This window comes from Xenopus tropicalis, chromosome 9 (genome assembly GCF_000004195.4).
Source record: "Xenopus tropicalis strain Nigerian chromosome 9, UCB_Xtro_10.0, whole genome shotgun sequence".
NCBI classification, from domain to species: domain Eukaryota; kingdom Metazoa; phylum Chordata; class Amphibia; order Anura; family Pipidae; genus Xenopus; species Xenopus tropicalis.
Genome location: NC_030685.2, coordinates 1,152,962 through 1,175,735, shown reverse-complemented (window position 1 = coordinate 1,175,735; position 22,774 = coordinate 1,152,962). Strand labels below are relative to the sequence as shown.

Genomic DNA, 22,774 nt, shown 5'->3' with positions numbered 1-22,774 from the left:
CAGCAAACAAATAGTTAAATTCATCCCCGTGTGTATCAGCCAATCCTCTCTCAGGAGAAGCCATTTATAGCCCCTGATCACATGACCTCCCTGCCTGACCTACAGGTTTCTGTGCAGAGGGCTGTTTGCTGTTAGAATCAGTCATAATCCTGTTTAGTGTTTGTTGTTCCTGAGCCATTTCAGTTACTAGTTACCAGTCTGGTTGGTGGGCAGATAGAAATAGTTTAACTTGAACTCCCTACACTGCTTGCTTTGGCTCAGCATTACAGGGAGGTGCTGCATAGGGGCTTTACTGTTACTGGGGCAATTGTTACCCTACCAGTCCCTCTCCCTGTGGGGTGCGGCCCCTCCATCTGTGCCACTGGGTCCTTCTTGCCTTGTAGTTGGAACCTTCTGTCCCCTAACACTATTTCAGCTTTAGTGCTAATGTGGCTCCTGTGTGACTGTAACTCACCCTGACTGTCCCTCTGACTTAGTCTAAAGCAGTGACCCCCAACCAGTGACTCGGGGGCAACATGTTGCTCCCCAACCCCTTGGATGTTGCTCTCAGTGCCCCCAAACCAGGGAGTTATTTTTGATTTCCTGACTTGGGGGCAAGTTTTGGTTGAATAAAAACTAGTTGTACTGCTAATCAGATCCTCCTGTCCACATAGGGGCTACCAAATAGCCAATCACAGGCCTTATTTGGCACCCTCATGAACATTTTTCCTGCTTGTGTTGCTCCCCAACTAATTTCACATTAGAGTGTGGCTCACAGGTTAAAAAGGTTGGGGATCCCTGGTCTAATGGCACTTTGCCCCCAGTTTTGGCTTGGGGGGAACAATCACTGTCACATTTCACATAACTGAGACCGACCCGATCAGTCAGCCTCCCAGAGACCTGGAATGTCCAAACATAGAGAAGTTGGGGCTGTTATGTGTCAATTGGTCTGTATTTGTTTTTTTTATCGTTTTTTAACTATTTCCCTTCTTTTTCTTTGCAGCTTTCAAATGGGGGTCACTGACCCCGGCAGCCAAACCCTATTGCTCTGTGAGGCTCCAGTTTTATTGTTATTGTTACTTTTTATTCCTTATCTTTCTATTCAGCCCCTCCCCTATTCATATACCAGTCTCTCATTCAACCTATTCCCTGGTTACTAAGTTAATTTGGACCCTAGCAACCACATAGCTGCTGAAACTCCAAACTGGAGAGCTACTGAACAAAAATATAAATAACTAAAAAAAGAAAAGTAATGAAAAAATGAAGACCAATTGCAAATTTTCTCAGAATATTACTCTCTATATTATACTAAAAGTTAACTCAAAGGTGAACAACCCCTTTAAAAGGCACCTATTGGTGGAACAGTGTTTACCCCAGTGGAAGGGCAGATTAATAGAGCCCACACTCTGGTTGGGGGAAACAATACCATTTTGTGCAAAAAATGCCCCTAACGGGCACTATGCCCCCAGCAACAGGAGGGAGAGCCGGATTTACTCACATCAGCTGGGATTCTCATTGGAGGATTCTTTTGCATTTCAATGCTGCCAATGCGGGCCCTAGAGAGCTGGGAAAGTTTTATTGGGCAATATTGCTTTAAGAATCCAACCCTGATGTTGCTGGGCTACAGCTCCCAGCATGCCTCACCCTGTGGTGGGGGGGTTATTTGTATATTTGGCACAATAAGTCCCGAGTGGCTCACGTTCCATACATGATTATGTGGGAGTGTATAACAGATACAGAATGTACATAAACAGGTTTTTCAAGAAAGATGAGACTGGGCCAGTGGGACAGCGGAAATAAACCTTGTAGGTCCTGCCAACCCAGACCCAACCCCTCCCTCCCCTAATCCCTCCCCCACTGCCGTCTCTTCCCCAATTGCAGCAAAGTAAGTATTAGGTGTGTGTGGGGGGGAGGGGCTGGTGATGGGTCCCCAGAGGGGGTGTGGGGGGTCCCTGGGGTAGCAGCCCCGATGGGCCTCACACATCCCAGTCCGGCCCCGGGCATATGTTTTATATCTCTCAGCAACAAAAGCATTAGTGATGTTGGGGGGTCAGGCTCACAGTCGGGGTTCCATCCCACAGGGGGCAGTTGGGTTGCCCCTCCCCTTGCTGCTATAACTGCCCCTGCCCTTCTGGGAAGGTTCCCACTAGATGGTGGAACAGTGTTGCTGGGAGTTGCTCCCATTCAGCCACAAGGGCATTAGTGAGGTTGGGCAGTGATGTTGGGGATCAGGCTCACAGTCGGGGTTCCATCCCACAGGGGGGCAGTTGGGTTGCCCCTCCCCTTGCTGCTATAACTGCCCCTGCCCTTCTGGGAAGGTTCCCACTAGATGGTGGAACAGTGTTGCTGGGAGTTGCTCCCATTCAGCCACAAGAGCATTAGTGAGGTTGGGCAGTGATGTTGGGGGTCAGGCTCACAGTCGGGGTTCCATCCCACAGGGGGTCAGTTGGTTTGCCCCTCCCCTTGCTGCTATAACTGCCCCTGCCCTTCTGGGAAGGTTCCCACTAGATGTTGGAACAGTGTTGCTGGGAGTTGCTCCCATTCAGCCACAAGGGCATTAGTGAGGTTGGGCAGTGATGTTGGGGGTCAGGCTCAAAGTCGGGGTTCCATCCCACAGGGGTTCAGTTGGGTTGCCCCTCCCCTTGCTGCTATAACTGCCCCTCCCCTTGCTGCTATAACTGCCCCTGCCCTTCTGGGAAGGTTCCCACTAGATGGTGGAACAGTGTTGCTGGGAGTTGCTCCCATTCAGCCACAAGAGCATTAGTGAGGTTGGGCAGTGATGTTGGGGATCAGGCTCACAGTTGGGGTGCCATCCCACAGGGGGGCAGTTGGGTTGCCCCTCCCCTTGCTGCTATAACTGCCCCTGCCCTTCTGGGAAGGTTCCCACTAGATGTTGGGACAGTGTTGCTGGGAGTTGCTCCCATTCAGCCACAAGAGCATTAGTGAGGTTGGGCAGTGATGTTGGGGGTCAGGCTCACAGTCGGGGTTCCATCCCACAGGGGTCAGTTGGTTTGCCCCTCCCCTTGCTGCTATAACTGCCCCTGCCCCTCTGGGAAGGTTCCCACTAGATGGTGGAGCAGTGTTGCTGGGAGTTGCTCCCATTCAGCCACAAGGGCATTAGTGAGGTTTGGCAGTGATGTTGGGGGTCAGGCTCACAGTCGGGGTTCCATCCCACAGGGGGCAGTTGGGTTGCCCCTCCCCTTGCTGCTATAACTGCCCCTGCCCCTCTGGGAAGGTTCCCACTAGATGGTGGAACAGTGTTGCTGGGAGTTGCTCCCATTCAGCCACAAGGGCATTAGTGAGGTTGGGCAGTGATGTTGGGGGTCAGGCTCACAGTCGGGGTTCCATCCCACAGGGGGTCAGTTGGGTTGCCCCTCCCCTTGCTGCTATAACTGCCCCTGCCCCTCTGGGAAGGTTCCCACTAGATGGTGGAACAGTGTTGCTGGGAGTTGCTCCCATTCAGCCACAAGGGCATTAGTGAGGTTGGGCCCCAATCTCGGTTCCACCTTCCTCTTCCTCACTGATAACTCTTACTCCTCACAGTTCTAATACGATCCACAAGGTGGCGCTTAATTGGATTTATTTGAATCCTGTCTCTTTCTCACTGGGATATTTTCCAATTTCTCCTAGTGGAATTATCTGTTCCCTCCCCTATAACCTACCGGCTGCCTGTAAGTAGCTGCTGAGAAGCTGCTGGGTAACCCTAAGGGCAACATACCCTGTTCCCCAACTCATAGAAGGCAATTCAATTAGTCCAGCAAGAGAGTTGCAATGTGTTCCAGTACCCTATCCCTTATTGCCCCACCAAAAGCTTTCCTGCCCCCAACCCCAATGTCAGAATAGTATGAGCTGCGGAGTTGGAGAGAGGGGGGCACAAGGGGCAATTGGGGGGTTAGATGATGTACATAGGGCACAGATGGGTGCAGATGGGGTACAGACTGGGAGGAAACAGGGGAACATTATTATGCCAGTACTTGGGGTATTGGGGTAACATTCAGCTCTGAGATACTGATACCCCGGCACAGGGGGCAGGTAGTTACTAACACAAGGTAAGTACTAATAGACTTAAACCAGTTCCTCTGGAAATAACTCAATATATTCCATAATATTAACCCTTTCTCACTCCTCCCACTCACACTGCCCTGACGTGTTTTATTCTATTTATATTTCTATTACACAAGCGCCACAAATATCCTGATATTATGTCACAGGGTTCCCCGACACTTGTGCCTTATAATAAACCTTATAATAACTGTAAATGTGATTATATTTAGAGTCACCTTAGACTTCCGAGACCTTCTGCCTTATGGTTATTTGGTCATGAAACTAACTAACAGCCAATCAGATTTCATCCATTGAATTTTATTGGTTTAAATATAAAATGCTGCCAGTCTCATACTATTTATGCCAGGGTGCCACTGTCTGTCACTGGGTGACTTCCACTCAAGGTTAGAAAAAGTGGGCGGGGCCACCAACCACCAATCACAATTTACCTATTGACTTTTATTGGTTTAAATTTAAACTGCTGCCGTTCTGTAACTTTTAATCGTAGGGTCCCCAAGCTTTGCAGAGTTAGTCACTGCGTAACTGCAGTTTCAGGTTAGGAAAAGTGGGTGGAGCCACCAATCGCCAATCAGATGTCACTCGTTGACTTTCAATGGGGGAAATTTTAATTGCTGCCATACAGACACTATTAAAACAAAAGTCCCTAAACTTTGCACGGTGGTTTTTACTATATAACTGTGGTTCAAGGTTAGAATAACTGGGCAGAGCCAACAACAGATGAGATTTCAGGGGTACAAAAGACATAACAGTAACATGTACATATAAACAATTCACAAAAATGGTTTGCAGTTATATTTGGATGAGGATCGGAGACACTAGGGGGAGGGCCCTGCTCGCAAGAGCTTACAGTCTAAAAGGGAGGGCTGAGACATAAGGTCAGGGTAACTAGCAGGGCGTTGGAGTTCATGTAGGTGAGTAAAGTGACAGTAAGTGCTGAGTGAGAGGTGAAAACCAGTGGTTAGTGAGTGTTTGGGGGGTTTAGGTTACAGGCTTGAGTGAAAAGGTGAGTTTTAAGAGACCGTTTAAAGGCTTGGAGAGTCTGGCAGTGCCTGATGGGATGGGGAAGAGCGTTCCAGAGGGTGGGAGCGAGAGTGAGAAGCCCTGGGTGCGAGAGTGAGAGGAGGTCATGTGTAGAGCAAAGGTTACGTCTTGGGGGGGTACTTGGGGGTTAGGGTGGTTAAATATAGGGGTGCGGCACCAGTGAGTGCTTTGAAGGAGAGTACAAGAATCTTGAACTGGATCCTGTACATGACACGCACCAGTGCAAGGACTGGCAGAGAGGGGCGGCACTTGTGGAGCGGGAGGAGAGGGGTATGGGTCTGGCAGCACTGTTCACGATGGATTGGAGTGGGGGCAGTTTAGACAGGGGAAGCCCACAGAGCAGTGATATCTAGTGTCCTTATCCCTGTATAACTCAGCCTGCAGCCTTGTGCCTTTATATGGGGGGCACAGAACCCCTCAGTGACTGCTAATATCCTTATCATTTACAGTAGGGGGTACATTATCCCTTATAATACATGAGTGATACTCAGAGTTCCCTGTATAACTCAGCCTGCAGCCTTGTGCCTTTATATGGGGGGCACAGAACCCCTCAGTGACTGCTAATATCCTTATCATTTACAGTAGGGGGTACATTATCCCTTATAATACATGAGTGATACTCAGAGTTCCCTGTATAACTCAGCCTGCAGCCTTGTGCCTTTATATGGGGGGCACAGAACCCCTCAGTGACTGCTAATATCCTTATCATTTACAGTAGGGGGTACATTATCCCTTATAATACATGAGTGATACTCAGAGTTCCCTGTATAACTCAGCCTGCAGCCTTGTGCCTTTATATGGGGGGCACAGAACCCCTCAGTGACTGCTAATATCCTTATCATTTACAGTAGGGGGTACATTATCCCTTATAATACATGAGTGATACTCAGAGTTCCCTGTATAACTCAGTGACACCTAATACCCTACAGTATATTATTATATAATATTACATAATTAAAGGCACATGGAAGTTACATGTAGGATATTATTATTATGGAGAGAATAAAAGAAATCTTGACGCAGGCACCACAAGGAAATCAGGGAAGTAATAAATATTTATAAGGAAAGTGCCAGCCAATGGGTGCGGCTGTATTGCTGGGTAGAACAGATACTTTATTTTGGAGGATTCTATCTTTACCCCCGGCTGGTGCTGATGCTGGTGAGTATATATATTCCCTGTAGGAAGGCAGAAGGGTAGGACACTCACAAGGAGATACAGAGGGGCAGTTAAAGCTGCAAATCATATGATTATAAGGAGAAGAAGGGGCGATAAGAGAGAGACATGGGAGGCACAAGAGATGCTGCTAAACTTCCCCGGGTCCTTACAATCCTCTGCCTTTTCCTCCTGCCCCAAACAGGTAAGCTGTTTATACCCCTGTACTGGTTGGAGTGGCAATAGCAGGTATAGGGGCAGATGCAGACTCCCCTGCTCACCTGTATCATTGGTTTATTCCATGGTTTCATTGCTTATTTGTACTGATTCGATGCAATGGTTTCCTATGGGCACAAATTGTTGGGACTATTCACGTGTTGTTTCTTCCGACCCTTTGAAGCCTTTTGCCTGCAGCGTGGGGGATAAAGGGACCCCCCTAGCCTTATGGTGAGAGGGGTCTGACAGGTGTTTTAGCCTGGGGGGTAGGGGACAAATGATCTACCCCTGGCCTTAGACCAAAGGCTCTGTTTTATTGTGGGACTTTTGGCCACGTGACGTGGAGGATTTTGGACCTCTGTCTTTTTCCTTCCTACCTGCCCCCGTAATGCACTTTGTGCACTATTACTGCACTTTTGGGTGATTTGAAGCAAGTCCTTGGGCTTTTAAATTAAAATAAAAAAATAGCAGTGCTTTTTATAATTATAATGTAAAGTGCCCAGATTCGAACTCACAGCCATACGTTGAATCCCAGGCCGTATTTGGCTCCTCATGAACATTTTTCCTGCTTGTGTTGCTCCCCAACTAATTTCACATTAGAGTGTGGCTCACAGGTTAAAAAGGTTGGGGATCCCTGGTCTAATGGCACTTTGCCCGCAGTTTTGGCTTGGGGGGAACAATCACTGTCACATTTCACATAACTGAGACCGACCCGACCAGTCAGCCATTCAGAGACCTGGAATATCCCAACATAGAGAAGTCAGGGCTGTTATGTGTCAATTGGTCTTCGTTATTTATTTTTTTTTATAATTTTTGAACTATTTGCATTCTTCTTCCAACTCTTTGCAGCTTTCAAATGGGGGTCACTGACCCCGGCAGCCAAACCCTATTGCTCTGTGAGGCTCCAGTTTTATTGTTATTGTTACTTTTTATTCCTTATCTTTCTATTCAGCCCCTCCCCTATTCATATACCGGCCTCTCATTCACACCACTCCCTGGTTGCTAAGGTAACTTGGACTCTAGCAACCAAAAACCTATTGCTCTGTGAGGCCCCAGTTTTATTGTTATTGTTACTTTTTATTCCTTATCTTTATATTCAGCCCCCCCCCCCCCCTATTCATATACCAGCTCCTCATTCAACCTTTTCCCTGGTTGCTAAGATAATTTGGACCCTAGCAACCACATAGCTGCTGAAACTGGAGAGCTACTGAACAAAAACTTAAATAACTAAAAAAACACAAATGAAAAATGAAGACCAATTGCAAATTGTCTCAGAATATTACTCTCTACATTATACTAAAAGTTAACTCAAAGGTGAACAGCCCCTTTAAAAGGCACTTATTAGTGAAAAATAGTTTACCCCAGTGGAAGGGCAGATTAATAGAGCCCACACTCTGGTTGGGGGAAACAATACCATTTTGTGCAAAAAATGCCCCTAATGGGCACTATGCCCCCAGCAACAGGAGGGAGAGCCGGATTTACTCACATCAGCTGGGATTCTCATTGGGGGATTCTTTTGCATTTCTGCCAATGCGGGCCCTAGAGAGCTGGGAAAGTTTTATTGGGCAATATTGCTTTAAGAATCCAACCCTGATGTTGCTGGACTACAGCTCCCAGCATGCCTCACCCTGTTTGGCTACTTGTATATTTGGCACAATAAGTCCCGAGTGGCTCACGTTCCATACATGATTATGTGGGTGTGTATAACAGATACAGAATGTACATAAACAGGTTTTTCCAGAAAGATGAGAGAAAGTAGATCCAGCGAGAGATGTTTATAATGTTACAAACTGCTATTTCCCATCACCCTGGGGGGACAAGGAAAATAAAAGAGAAAATAAAACTATAGATCACTCACACTAAACCCAATGATATACAATCCATATATATAGAGGAGAGCACCATAAAGCAGAATTCTGCTAAAATGCTATTTATTTCAGACCAAAATACACAACATGTTTCGGGCAATGTGACGCCCTTTATCAAGTGATATTTGGATTGTATTGAATGGCTCAGCGGTTCCTTGCGAGGATTCATGCATCAAGCCTGATCTACAGGCTGTGCGGTTCAATACCTATTTGTAAACCCAATGATATGTCCTAGTAGTTGAGGTGTTTGGAGCCAGGCGTATGCAGCTGAGACTGGGCCAGTGGGACACCGGAAATAAAGTTTGTGGGTCCTGTCGAGACCCAACCCCTCCCTCCCCTAATCCCTCCCCTAATCCCTCCCCTAATCCCTCCCCCACTGCCGTCTCTTCACCAATTGCAGCAAAGTAAGTATTAGGTGTGTGGGGGGGATGGGCTGGTGATGGATTCCCACTAGATGTTGGAACAGTGTTGCTGGGAGTTGCTCCCATTCAGCCACAAGGGCATTAGTGAGGTTGGGCAGTGATGTTGGGGGTCAGGCTCACAGTCGGGGTTCCATCCCACAGGGGGTCAGTTGGGTTGCCCCTCCCCTTGCTGCTATAACTGCCCCTGCCCTTCTGGGAAGGTTCCCACTAGATGGTGGAACAGTGTTGCTGGGAGTTGCTCCCATTCAGCCACAAGGGCATTAGTGAGGTTGGGCAGTGATGTTGGGGGTCAGGCTCACAGTTGGGGTTCCATCCCACAGGGGGTCAGTTGGGTTGCCCCTCCCCTTGCTGCTATAACTGCCCCTGCCCTTCTGGGAAGGTTCCCACTAGATGGTGGAACAGTGTTGCTGGGAGTTGCTCCCAGAAATGCCCCTGCCCTTCTGGGAAGGTTCCCACCAGGTATCGGAACATTATTGCTGGGAATGTTACAACCAAGGAAAAATATTTTTATGTGCAACCCAACCCAGGTCCAGCAGGGCAGACACCTTACAAACTGGTTTGTCGGAAAGAAAATACCCTATGACTTTGGCACCGGTCCCTTTGGTATGGGTACTGTATGGGTACTGTATGGGTACTGTATGGGTACTGTGTTGGTACTGTGTTGGTACTGTGTTGGTACTGTGTGGGTACTGTGTGGGTACTGTATGGGTACTGTATGGGTACTGTATTGGTACTGTATTGGTACTGTATGGGTACTGTATTGGTACTGTATGGGTAGTGTATTGGTACTGTATGGGTACTGTATTGGTACTGTATTGGTACTGTATTGGTACTGTATGGGTACTGTATGGGTACTGTATTGGTACTGTGTGGGTACTGTATTGGTACTGTATTGGTACTGTGTGGGTACTGTATTGGTACTGTATTGGTACTGTATGGTTACTGTATTGGTACTGTATTGGTACTGTATTGGTACTGTATGGGTACTGTATGGGTACTCTATTGGTACTGTATGGGTACTGTATGGGTACTGTATGGGTACTCTATTGGTACTGTATGGGTACTGTATGGGTACTGTATGGGTCCTGCATTGGTACTGTATTGGTACTGTATGGGAAATGTAAACAGAAACCTGGACCTTCCTTAGGTAAAGCTGGAAATACATAGAGAGGCAGCACATTAGTAACTGTAATATAACAATGTGGCACATAATGTGCTTTATTTACTGTCCCCCTGTACCTGCAGGGTCAGTTCTGGAGGTGACTGCTCCGTCCCCCCACGTTGCCCAGAAAGGATCCGACACCCTGATTCCCTGCACATTCCGTATTGATCCATTCCCTGCGGATCCCAAACTCTTGAACATAAAGTGGCACTTTAATTGGAAGATACGACTGTCGTGCACTGATAGTGAGGTGAGCGCCACGGACCCCCGGTTCTCCTTGGACCCCAATTCCGCTCTGTTGGGAGAGGCCTCTATGTCTGTCTCTAACGCTCAGATATCCGATGGGGGGACCTACTCCTGCTCCGTCACTTACGGCACCGAGTGGCAAGAGAAGGAGATCAGGCTTGAAATCCAAGGTACAAATATATTGCGCCTTCATTTCATACTGGGGGGGCATAAAATACAGGGGGGGGGTGATTAAAATAGATAATTTGCAGTTTTGTGTATTATAATATTCTGAAATTTAAGCACTTTTATATGAAACTGTATGTTCTCTGTTTCAGCCCCCCCCCAGATAAACATCACCAATAAACTGGTTACTGAGAATAAGGAGAGCGCCCTGAGTGCCGCCATTACTGGGTTCTACCCCGTGGACATTGACATTAAATGGCTCAGGGAGGGGGAGATACTGGCTGGTGGGACTGAGCTCCCCCCCCAGAGAAATGCAGATGGTACATACCGAGTGACCAGCACAGTGACCATTGTACCCACCGAGGGGAACAGGAACCAGAACTTCTCTATCCGGGTCCAACATGAGTCTCTCTCTGCCCCATTACAGGAGGATTTCCCTCTGATCTATGAAGGTAATAGTTACATAGTTACATAGTTACATAGGGTTGAAAAAAGACCTGTGTCCATCAAGTTCAACCCATCCAAGTAAACCCAGCACACCTAACCCACACCTACCAATCAATACACTCACATACATAAACTATAAATACAACCACTAGTACTAACTGTAGATATTAGTATCACAATAGCCTTGGATATTCTGATTGATCAAGAACTCATCCAGGCCCCTCTTAAAGGCATTAACAGAATCTGCCATTACCCCATCTCTAGGAAGGGCATTCCATAACCTCACTGCCCTCACCGTGAAAAACCACCTACGCTGCTTCAAATGGAAGCTCCGTTCCTCTAATCTAAAGGGGTGACCTCTGGTGCGTTGATTGTTTTTATGGGAAAAAAGAACATCCCCCAACTGCCTATAATCCCCTCTAATGTACTTGTACAGAGTAATCATGTCCCCTCGCAAGCGCCTCTTTTCCAGAGAAAACAACCCCAACCTCGACAGTCTAACCTCATAGTTTAAATCTTCCATCCCCTTAACCAGTTTAGTTGCACGTCTCTGACATTTAGTTTTTACTTATTAGTACAATCCGGCTAACTGTCATACAGGCATTGATTCAGGAATCTGAAGGATCCCATTGGGCCATGGTTCCCCCTGCCCCCCAAAGAATATATACAGGACAAGGCTAGAAGACTCATTCACTCACATGGTACATTCATTATGTAGCAAAACTCAGGCACTAACTGCCACATGTTCTACCCACAATGCAGCATTTTATCCAGACCCTGGCAATTGCCCTTATTGTGTTTGCTCAAGGGTTGGGGTTAAGTACTGAGCCCCTATGTACCCCAGCGAGCTGCCCCGTGAGCTGGCTGCACTGATAGAGGCTGATAGGGGGCAATAGCAGTCTCACCCTATAGAAGTGTCAGTGAGGGACCTCTGTGGGTACAAATCCTGCCAATCAGGAGAGTCTCCATAATGGGACACAGTTGTAATATGGTTTTCCCTTCCAGCCGCCCCCATGATGAATATCAGCCACGGGCCATTTTATGTGAATGAGGAGCAGACCCTGATGTGCCGAGTGTGGGGGTATTACCCAGAAGACATTGCTGTGAGTTGGTTCCTGAATGGATCTCGGGTGGAACCCTCAGAGATAAAGAGAATTAACAGTTCTGCTCTGGAGTTGCCCTACCGGTTCCTCCCAACAGCTGAGAGTCAGGGGATGGAGATCTCTTGTGTGGTGGAACATCGGGCCCTGACGGAACCTCTTGTGCAGTCACTGAAGGTAGAACTGACAGGTAAGAACATGTGATTATCTGGTTCCACTAATGGCGCTGTTACATGGAGCTAATTACCTGGGAGAACCTGAGCTCTGAGAGATACCAGAATCCTTTGTGTCTGTTCAGACAACGTTTCAAAAATTTTCCACCAAATGCCCATATTAGCCCCATACTAGGCCCATGTTAGCCCCATATTAGCCCCATGTTAGCCCCATGTTATCCCCATATTAGGCCCACATTAGCCCCACACTAGGCCCACACTAGGCCCACACTAGGCCCACACTAGGCCCACACTAGGCCCACACTAGGCCCACACTAGGCCCACACTAGGCCCACACTAGGCCCACACTAGGCCCACACTAGGCCCACACTAGGACCATACTAGGCCCACACTAGGCCCACATTAGCCCCACACTAGGCCCACACTAGGCCCACACTAGGCCCACACTAGCCCCATACTAGCCCCATATTAGGCCCATACTAGCCCCATATTAGCACCATGCTAGGCCCATACTAGCCCCATGTTAGCCCCATATTAACCCCATATTAGCCCCAGATTAGGCCCATATTAGCCCCAGATTAGACCCATACGAGGCCCATATTAGCCTCATGTTAGCTCTATGTTGGGCCCATATTAGCCCCAGATTAGACCCATATTAGGCCCATATTAGCTTCATGTTAGCCCCAGATTAGGCCCATATAAGCACCATGTTAGCCCCATGTTGGGCCCATATTATCCCCATATTAGGCCCAGATTAGCTCTATGTTATCCCCATATCAGGCCCACATCAGGACCATATCAGGACCATATTAGGACCATATTAGGACCATATTAGGACCATATTAGGACCATATTAGCCCCATGTTACTACCTGGCACATTTGGGCATATTTATCAGTATTTCCCAGCTCTTTTTTCCCTTGTGTGGGGTTTTTAGGGGAGTATTTATCAACTGGAGGAAATACAGGGACACCCTGAGCTGCCATATTATGCACTGTTTGTGTGCTGCCTAGAATGTCAGGGAACCAAAGGATTATGGGAAACACAAATTGTGATGATTTTTGCTGCCTGGAACCTGCAGACTTTCTGTAACTTCTGCAACATTTCAGGCCCCTCCGGTCCCTTTCTCCAAGGGGCCCGAAACATTGCTCCTGTTTTGTATGTACTTGGGCAAATAAAAGACTTTGTTACACGGCTTGCTACATCAGTGTGCTACTGGATTTTTCAATCCCCCCATGTAAGGTGGGGGGGTTGTTCCAGTAATTTGCACCTGATACCCCTACAGGTATGGTGACAGAGGGTTGAGCCCCCCAATTCAACTGCAACATATTCCCCCTGGCAAATCCACTATAGAGTCGGAACCAGCAGAATGGAATGATAACAAGCTGTTCCCCCCAAAACACCCCAACTTCCTGAACCCCAAAGTTCCCTCTTTAACAACAACCTTCTTGTTCCCACTAGGGAAAAATTAAAGGCAACATAAACCTTTTCCTATATCCCTCTGCCACTCCCAATATTATATTATTCAATGGAAATAATGGAACTAATGGAACTGCAGCTGTTTGATTGTGGCTCTTTTCGTTGCAGATGCTGAATGGAGTCTCACTAAACGAATAGTAGTTGGAATTATTATTATTATTTCCCTTGTGGCCGCTCTTTGCTTGGGTTTTGTGGTTCTGAAACTAAAGGGAAGATGTTGTTCAGACACAGGGAATTGAAGAGGTAGGTAAATGTCTCTATGGGGTCTGAGTTGGGGCCAATGAATGTTCTCTGTACATTAACCCTTCCCAGACTCTGGCTTTGCCCCATCTAAGCTCTGAGCCTAATTACAGGATCTGTGACTGAGAAAAAAGAAAATAACATTTATTACAATGCAAATCTATGGACAATTCCAAACTCTATAGATGAATAGTTAAAGGGGCTGTAAACCCAGCCATGATGCTGTCCCACTGCCCCCATAGTTTTGTTATAGAAGTTTTACAAAACTTTTCCCCCAATCCCCACAGCCAGTGGCTGCTTTAATATGCAAAAGAATCCCCCAATGAGAATCCCAGCTGATGTGAGTAAATCCGGCTCCCTGTTCTCTGTTCCTGCAATTGGAGTTGGGAGCAATAAGCACAGTTTCCCAGCACTGAACAAGTCTGTCCCTTTATCCCCATGTCTGATTCCTGTGCCATATAATGACGGGAAAATGCCATCATTATCTCTATATGTAAGGTACCAGCAAGGGGCCTGACACAGGGAATCAGCATTCTCATTGGTCACTTCTCTTGCATCTATAATGAAGTTTTGGGTCCAACAATCACAAGGACATGTCGTGGATGGCTATCCGGGGGGGTTGCCCCTCAGAACCTTCATGCATCCCCGTAACCTGTGCAGGTACCGCCATTGCCCCCGGTGCATCATTTATGAGGAAACACCTTTGCACACTTTTTAGGATTGCCAATTTGCTCAGGTCCTGCTTGGTGCCCTGGAACATGGACTCAAGGACTGTGTGCCCAGGAACTTACGCACCATGTGGTGCTTTATGGGCTGTTTCAGGGTACTCACACGGAAGGGGCAATTCTGGAAGCCTGGCGCCTTATGAACTGTTTTAAGGACGTTTTGTGGTACCCCAGGAACTGCCTCATTCTGAGGAGGGAGAGGATGACAATCCAAGACTGATCCACATTCTGCTCCGGGACTGTAACATCCGGCACAGCCTTGAGGAAGAAGAGAACTAAATCCCCTCTCCTTCTCCCCCTCCCTCCCTTGTTGTCTGAGTTTAAGTGGAAAAAAAAGCTTTGGGCAAGTCAATTCCACATCCCTTTCCCATCTCCCACTCCCCCCATACCTCCATTGCTTTATTATGAAAGTATTATGCAAACGTAATGAATGAATGCAAAGGAAAATGTTTGTTTTTTGTATATTTATATTATATATATATAATAAAGTATATTTTTCAATAAAAAAAATGGGGCTTTGTTTCTTTAGAGCTTTGGTGACTTTGGGCTGGTAAAAGGGCTCAAAAAATACAGCTAAACATTTCTACCCATATTCTTTTTTAGGCTTTAGTGTCGTTTAAGAAGGATATTAATGAGCTGGAGAGAGTGCAGAGACTGCAACTAAACTGGTAAAGGGGATGGAAGGGTTAAACTATGAGGTGAGACTGTCAGGGTTGGGGTTGTTTTCTCTGGAAAAGAGGCGCTTGCGAGGGGACATGATTACTCTGTACAAGTACATTAGGGGGGATTATAGGCAGTTGGGGGATGTTCTTTTTTCCCATAAAAACAATCAGCGCACCAGAGGCCCCCCCTTTAGATTAGAGGAAAGGAGCTTCCATTTGAAGCAGCGTAGGGGGTTCCTCACGGTGAGGGCAGTGAGGGGGTTGGGGAATGCCCTGCCGGGGGATGTTGGGTAGGGGGTTCCTCACGGTGAGGGCAGTGAGGGGGTTGGGGAATGCCCTGCCGGGGGATGTTGGGTAGGGGGTTCCTCACGGTGAGGGCAGTGAGGGGGTTGGGGAATGCCCTGCCGGGGGATGTTGGGTAGGGGGTTCCTCACGGTGAGGGCAGTGAGGTTGGGGAATGCCCTGCCGGGGGATGTTGGGTAGGGGGTTCCTCACGGTGAGGGCAGTGAGGGGGTTGGGGAATGCCCTGCCGGGGGATGTTGGGTGGGGGGTTCCTCACGGTGAGGGCAGTGAGGGGGTTGGGGAATGCCCTGCCGGGGTATGTTGGGTAGGGGGTTCCTCACGGTGAGGGCAGTGAGGGGGTTGGGGAATGCCCTGCCGGGGGATGTTGGGTAGGGGGTTCCTCACGGTGAGGGCAGTGAGGGGGTTGGGGAATGCCCTGCCGGGGGATGTTGGGTAGGGGGTTCCTCACGGTGGGGGCAGTGAGGGGGTTGGGGAATGCCCTGCCGGGGGATGTTGGGTAGGGGGTTCCTCACGGTGAGGGCAGTGAGGGGGTTGGGGAATGCCCTGCCGGGGGATGTTGGTTAGGGGGTTCCTCACGGTGAGGGCAGTGAGGGGGTTGGGGAATGCCCTGCCGGGGGGTGTTGGGTAGTGGGTTCCTCACGGTGAGGGCAGTGAGGTTGGGGAATGCCCTGCCGGGGGATGTTGGGTAGGGGGTTCCTCACGGTGAGGGCAGTGAGGGGGTTGGGGAATGCCCTGCCGGGGGATGTTGGGTGGGGGGTTCCTCACGGTGAGGGCAGTGAGGGGGTTGGGGAATGCCCTGCCGGGGGATGTTGGGTAGGGGGTTCCTCACGGTGAGGGCAGTGAGGGGGTTGGGGAATGCCCTGCCGGGGGGTGTTGGGTAGGGGGTTCTTCACAGTGAGGGCAGTGAGGGGGTTGGGGAATGCCCTGCCGGGGGATGTTGGGTAGGGGGTTCCTCACGGTGAGGGCAGTGAGGGGGTTGGGGAATGCCCTGCCGGGGGTGTGACATAACAAACTGTATAAGTTGGATGAAACTATTATATATTTCTGTTTATGCTGAAATGTACCCCCTGCCCCCCTCCTACCTGTTGTAGCAGATGCATTGTGTAGGTTAATCTCATCTAGGTGTGTATTGTGTGTAGCCAGCCGGCTCTGTCTGGCCCTCCCCATGTAATTGCCCCTATTGTGAGGGCACACAGAGCCAGACCCCATAGTGACACAATACACATAGTTACCCCTTGTGAGAGCAGTGCTCTGTCTAGTAAATGCAAAAGACTAAACTGGGCATGCTCACTAGGTGGCTTCCCATAGGCCCAGTGGGATTAGCTATGATTGGCCCCTCTGGAAGCTGCCTTTGGGTTGGCAGAAGGAGTCAAATCCTGTTTTGGTTTTACGACAGGGGCTGCTCCCTTTCTGGCTACAAAGGTGGCTGCCAAGAGTTCCAAGGAGCCTTTTGTCTGGGGTGTAACCTTAGCTACGGCAGGACCCCCTCCCCTGTGTTCCCCTGGAATCTACCTTAGCTGCGGCAAGAAGATTCCCCCCAACTGTGTGTATTTCCCTACTCCCTAAGGAACAAGAGTGCAGGCTGGCTACCACCTACTGGCTTATGGGAACCTGCTGATGGCTACTTGCCATTTCTCCAATAAACGCCTCATCCTGTGATACCAACTGTTTGCTCTTTGGGTCCTGCCCTATGTCTGGGAACTCACGGCCCTGAGGTTGTGACATAATTTGGTGGCAAGCAGTGGCATAGGATCCCAGGACCCAAAAGGCACCATGAGCACCCCACCTGGATTCTACGCTGACCCATTGGATCTCTTCGCTTGCATGGATTACTCCTGGACTCCAGAGATCCCTACTGATCCCAGAGAGAGGACCCTGTTCTGGCTGAGATGTGAGTCACTGGGACTATCTGGGGATGAGGGTCTGGCATATGGAGTAGGGCAGTTAGTGGCAGGAGAGGCAGAACCGGAGAGTGGGTGCTGCCACTTTAAAGGCTTGGCAGAGGCTGAGGCCTCCCCAAGTGAAATCCCTAATTGTGTGGAGCCCGGAGCTGCTCAGTTTGGAAAAAGCTCCAAGGAGGGAAGAGATGAGGATTCCCCACTACCTGAGTTGTTGCTGGCTGGAGAGGAACAGGACCAAGAGGAAAGCATTGCTCAGGATTCCCCAATGTCTATCAGAGCAGTCAGTTCTGGGAATGGAGTAAGGGGCACCCCAAAAGCACAACGTGTAACCAGGGCAGTTGTTCCGGAAACCCCCTCTGGCAGACAACAAGGCCAGAGAATTACCCCACAGAGAAATAAAACACTGGTGAGTCCCTGTGCTGTCCCTACAATATCTCCCAGATGGAGGGGTCCCCTATTGTGTAATGTTACAGGGACCGGGGCCTTGAGAGAGGTTGGGTGGAACTTAGAATTAAAGAAAAGACAGGGGGATAAACATTTGTCTAATACTCTTTGGGGTCCACTGGTCATTGGGGTCACTTGAAGATGAGTCACCTTGGCCTGACTGCTTGGGGGGGGAATACAGACTGTACCACCTGGGATTGTTCCCTTCTCCCTGGAAGGCCCCTTTATTGTCCTGGAGGCCAGAACTGTGACATTACAGGGTCGCCCATATGGAGGAGAGAGGGTTAATGATGTCCGCCCTGAAATATCCCTCTTAGATCCTGTGGGTTCTGTTTACACCCCATCTTGTTATTCCTGTTTTGTCAATATGCCCCCCCCCAAGGAACTAAAGACTTTTGCTTTATGGGAATTGGCTAGTGAGGCTGCTGGGAACCTGTGTAGGCCCCCAGCAGGCTCACTATTTGGGAAGGGGGAGAAATGTGACATAACAAACTGTATAAGTTGGATGAAACTATTAGATATTTCTGTTTATGCTGAAATGTACCCCCTGCCCCCCTCCTACCTGTTGTAGCAGATGCATTGTGTAGGTTAATCTCATCTAGGTGTGTATTGTGTGTAGCCAGCCGGCTCTGTCTGGCCCTCCCCATGTAATTGCCCCTATTGTGAGGGCACACAGAGCCAGACCCCATAGTGACACAATACACATAGTTACCCCTTGTGAGAGCAGTGCTCTGTCTAGTAAATGCAAAAGACTAAACTGGGCATGCTCACTAGGTGGCTTCCCATAGGCCCAGTGGGATTAGCTATGATTGGCCCCTCTGGAAGCTGCCTTTGGGTTGGCAGAAGGAGTCAAATCCTGTTTTGGTTTTACGACAGGGGCTGCTCCCTTTCTGGCTACAAAGGTGGCTGCCAAGAGTTCCAAGGAGCCTTTTGTCTGGGGTGTAACCTTAGCTACGGCAGGACCCCCTCCCCTGTGTTCCCCTGGAATCTACCTTAGCTGCGGCAAGAAGATTCCCCCCAACTGTGTGTATTTCCCTACTCCCTAAGGAACAAGAGTGCAGGCTGGCTACCACCTACTGGCTTATGGGAACCTGCTGATGGCTACTTGCCATTTCTCCAATAAACGCCTCATCCTGTGATACCAACTGTTTGCTCTTTGGGTCCTGCCCTATGTCTGGGAACTCACGGCCCTGAGGTTGTGACAGGGGGGTGTTGGGTAGGGGGTTCCTCACGGTGAGGGCAGTGAGGGGGTTGGGGAATGCCCTGCCGGAGGATGTTGGGTAGGGGGTTCCTCACGGTGAGGGCAGTGAGGGGGTTGGGGAATGCCCTGCTGGGGGGATGTTGGGTAGGGGGTTCCTCACGGTGAGGGCAGTGAGGGGGTTGGGGAATGCCCTGCCGGGGATGTTGGTTAGGGGGTTCCTCACGGTGAGGGCAGTGAGGGGGTTGGGGAATGCCTTGCCGGGGGATGTTGGGTAGGGGTTCCTCACGGTGAGGGCAGTGAGGGGGTTGGGGAATGCCCTGCCGGGGGGTGTTGGGTAGGGGGTTCCTCACGGTGAGGGCAGTGAGGGGGTTGGGGAATGCCCTGCCGGGGGATGTTGGGTAGGGGGTTCCTCACAGTGAGGGCAGTGAGGGGGTTGGGGAATGCCCTGCCGGGGGATGTTGGGTAGGGGGTTCCTCACGGTGAGGGCAGTGAGGGGGTTGGGGAATGCCCTGCCGGGGGATGTTGGGTAGGGGGTTCCTCACGGTGAGGGCAGTGAGGGGGTTGGGGAATGCCCTGCCGGGGGATGTTGGGTAGGGGTTCCTCACGGTGAGGGCAGTGAGGGGGTTGGGGAATGCCCTGCCGGGGGGTGTTGGGTAGGGGGTTCCTCACGGTGAGGGCAGTGAGGGGGTTGGGGAATGCCTTGCCGGGGGATGTTGGGTAGGGGGTTCCTCACGGTGAGGGCAGTGAGGGGGTTGGGGAATGCCCTGCTAGGGGATGTTGGGTAGGGGGTTCCTCACGGGGAGGGCAGTGAGGGGGTTGGGGAATGCCCTGCCGGGGGATGTTGGGTAGGGAGTTCCTCACAGTGAGGGCAGTGAGGGGGTTGGGGAATGCCCTGCCAGGGGATTTTGGGTAGGGGGTTCCTCACGGTGAGGGCAGTGAGGGGGTTGGGGAATGCCCTGCCGGGGGATGTTGGGTAGGGGGTTCCTCACGGTGAGGGCAGTGAGGGGGTTGGGGAGTGCCCTGCCGGGGGATGTTGGTTAGGGGGTTCCTCACGGTGAGGGCAGTGAGGGGGTTGGGTAATGTCTTGCCGGGGGATGTTGGGTAGGGGTTCCTCACGGTGAGGGCAGTGAGGGGGTTGGGGAATGCCCTGCCGGGGGATGTTGGGTAGTTTTGCAGCAATATGAACTTTATATACCTGTTGAAAATGGAAGTAAAACAACTTTATGGATAACTGATTATCTGGCTCTGAGGAACCTGTGCAGTCTATCCACTCCTGGCACAGACAGTCTCTATAGATGCCCAGTCCCAACTTGGATCCGGATAGAACACAACCCTTTTTATCAGTTCAGTCCCTTCCCCAAGAGCTCTTAATTCCCCCCAGGTAGCGCTACCTGTCCCAGTGTACCTTCCCCTTTGGAAAGGTGGCTGCTCCCACGTAGCAGGCAATACCTGTTCTCACCAGGGGACACACACAGAGATTCCACAGAGGACTTGTACTCTCTGGCAGCCCAGCAGCCTCTCTTTGCAGGCTGAACTCACAACACTTTGTACTGGCTGCTCCCTATGGATCTCTTTTTCAACACTGGCAAACAACAGCAGGGGCTCCCTTTATAAATTGCTGGGCCCGCCCCTAGATTTTTGGCTACAAACCTTAAGCAAACCTCTCCCAGACGTGCACTGGGGCATCCAGCCAATCAGGTCCTTCCCCAGGCTGTAGCTAAGCTGGATGAGATCACAGACTGAGAAACAGGGGGCAGGGTTCTCTGGTCCCCTACATATATATATATATATATAGAGAGAGAGAGAGAGAGACAGAGAGAGAGAAAGAGATCAGAGGGGTCAAACAATTTATTTTACATCATAATTTAAATTTTCTCTCCTAGTTAAGCCCACCTTCTATTACAGTCATTTTGCTGGTGTCCCATCTGCCCCAGCTTAGCCATCTATGTTCTGTTTTCCATGTCTTATTGCTACAATCCTCTCTGCTTTACCACAAGACTACTAGTTCTTGCCATTAATTGAAGCATCCTTGGGAAGTCCATCTGAATGACAGCACAAACCCCAGTGTGCCAAAAAGGAATTAGCAAAGCTCAGTAAGGGTGGGGCTCATCCACTCACCTGTACATACCTGTTACCTCCTCTCAGCCTGTGGGGATCAAATCTCCTTTGTTGATGCTCCAACAAAGCCTTTTCCTTGTAGACATGAATATACTGTATGTGCTGCCCATAGAGCTTGGTGTGTTTGGTTATTTTTATCATTCAGATATCACAGGACTATCCTAGTGAGAAACTGAAAATGTGCCACTATTGCTTAGATGTTCTGTTTTGTTTTGTGTTTCTGGAGGAAAAGAGCTCATAACCAACAAAAGGTCTACTGGGAAGCAAAAACATGGAGGAATCTAAATCTGAGACTGCATCAAGGAGGAAAATGTATCCCTAAAGTTCCCTGTATTGGGGGAAACTGATGGGCACCAAAATGTGGGAATGTAATGAAATGCTGATGGAGAGAAAAAGAAAATTCCATCCATGTACAACTCCAGCCATAGACCAGAATGAACAGGAGAAGGCAACGGGCCAGGCCCTGGGGAAGAGCTGACACTCAAAATTAGAAATGTGATACTTAGGGAAACGGGTAAAATGTTCAATACGGATGGATCAGAACACTGATCGGTTAATTCAACATGAAGATGTTCCCATTGGTTTGGAATGAATAGAGATGTTCCCATTGGTTTGGAATGAATAGAGATGTTCCCATTGGTTTGGAATGAATAGAGATGTTCCCATTGGTTTGGAATGAATAGAGATGTTCCCATTGGTTTGGAATGAATAGAGATGTTCCCATTGGTTTGGAATGAATAGAGATGTTCCCATGGTCAGGTTGGGAGGGGGATGTACTGAGCAATACCAGGCAATGACTTTCAAAGGGCAAAAGTAACAGTGCATTTTATTTGCTTAAAGGGGAACTAAAGTCTAAAATTGAAAATCAGTAGAAATGCTGTATTCTGTATACTGAACATAAACATAAACATTCTGAACTTACTGCACAAGCCCAGAGGCTGAGAAGCCTAATTACAGTAATGATTTATGCTTTCAAAGTTTTCCAGAGGGGGCCGCCATCTTTGTTAGATAACTGGGTAGTTTTCACAGTGACCCATTTGCTGGTGGGAAAATAACTTTCAAAATTAATTTTTTCCAGTCCAATAAAATAATGTTTATTTTTCCTGGTGAAACAGAATCCCTGCCAACATTTTGCATATATTTCCCCACAAAGTTTGCTCCTCCCTAGTTACGGTGGGTTCTGCCCTAGTTCTGCCCCGTGCCCCAGGGCTGCCAGTTCCAGAACCACACGGCGCCGTATCTCGGGCTGAGAGTGAATCCTACGTGGGGCGCAGGGGGTTCCCTGTCAGTTTGTGCCATTCAGTGCCAATGTGGGGGGTTCCCTGTCAGTTTGTGCCATTCAGTGCCAACGTGGGGGGTTCCCTGTCAGTTTGTGCCATTCAGTGCCAACGTGGGGGGGTTCCCTGTCAGTTTGTGCCATTCAGTGCAAACGTGGGGGTAAATGCCCTCAGTCTGACTTCCCATCACCTTCCTTGTCTCCCCAACAGCCTTTGTAACATGGAGCCAGTAGGCTAAGGATAAGGAGGGTGCAAAGCTGCGACTCCTGCTACTGAGTTTATACGACTCCTGACACCGAGTAAATAAGCTGCACAAACAATTAGATAAGTCAGTGATTGGGTATCGGTACTTCTGTTCATGAGTCGGAGCCACAGTGCACTCACGCTC

General features: G+C 49.3%; 1 protein-coding gene and 1 gene segment (V, D, J or C); both read left to right on the top strand.

Annotated features, from left to right (window-relative positions):
- The first annotated feature begins 6,183 nt into the window (after positions 1–6,183).
- On the top strand, positions 6,184–10,387 carry LOC116407619 (sodium channel subunit beta-2-like). The gene is made up of 2 exons (XM_031893298.1): positions 6,184–6,443; positions 9,990–10,387. The coding sequence occupies exons 1-2, from the start codon at positions 6,368–6,370 to the stop codon at positions 10,385–10,387; spliced, it is 474 nt and encodes a 157-aa protein (XP_031749158.1). The 5' UTR covers positions 6,184–6,367.
- A 41-nt stretch (positions 10,388–10,428) lies between these two features.
- Positions 10,429–13,838, top strand: LOC101733402. The segment is given in 3 exon segments: positions 10,429–10,769; positions 11,770–12,054; positions 13,624–13,838. Coding segments are annotated over 3 exon segments (732 nt in total).
- The last annotated feature ends 8,936 nt before the right edge of the window (positions 13,839–22,774 follow it).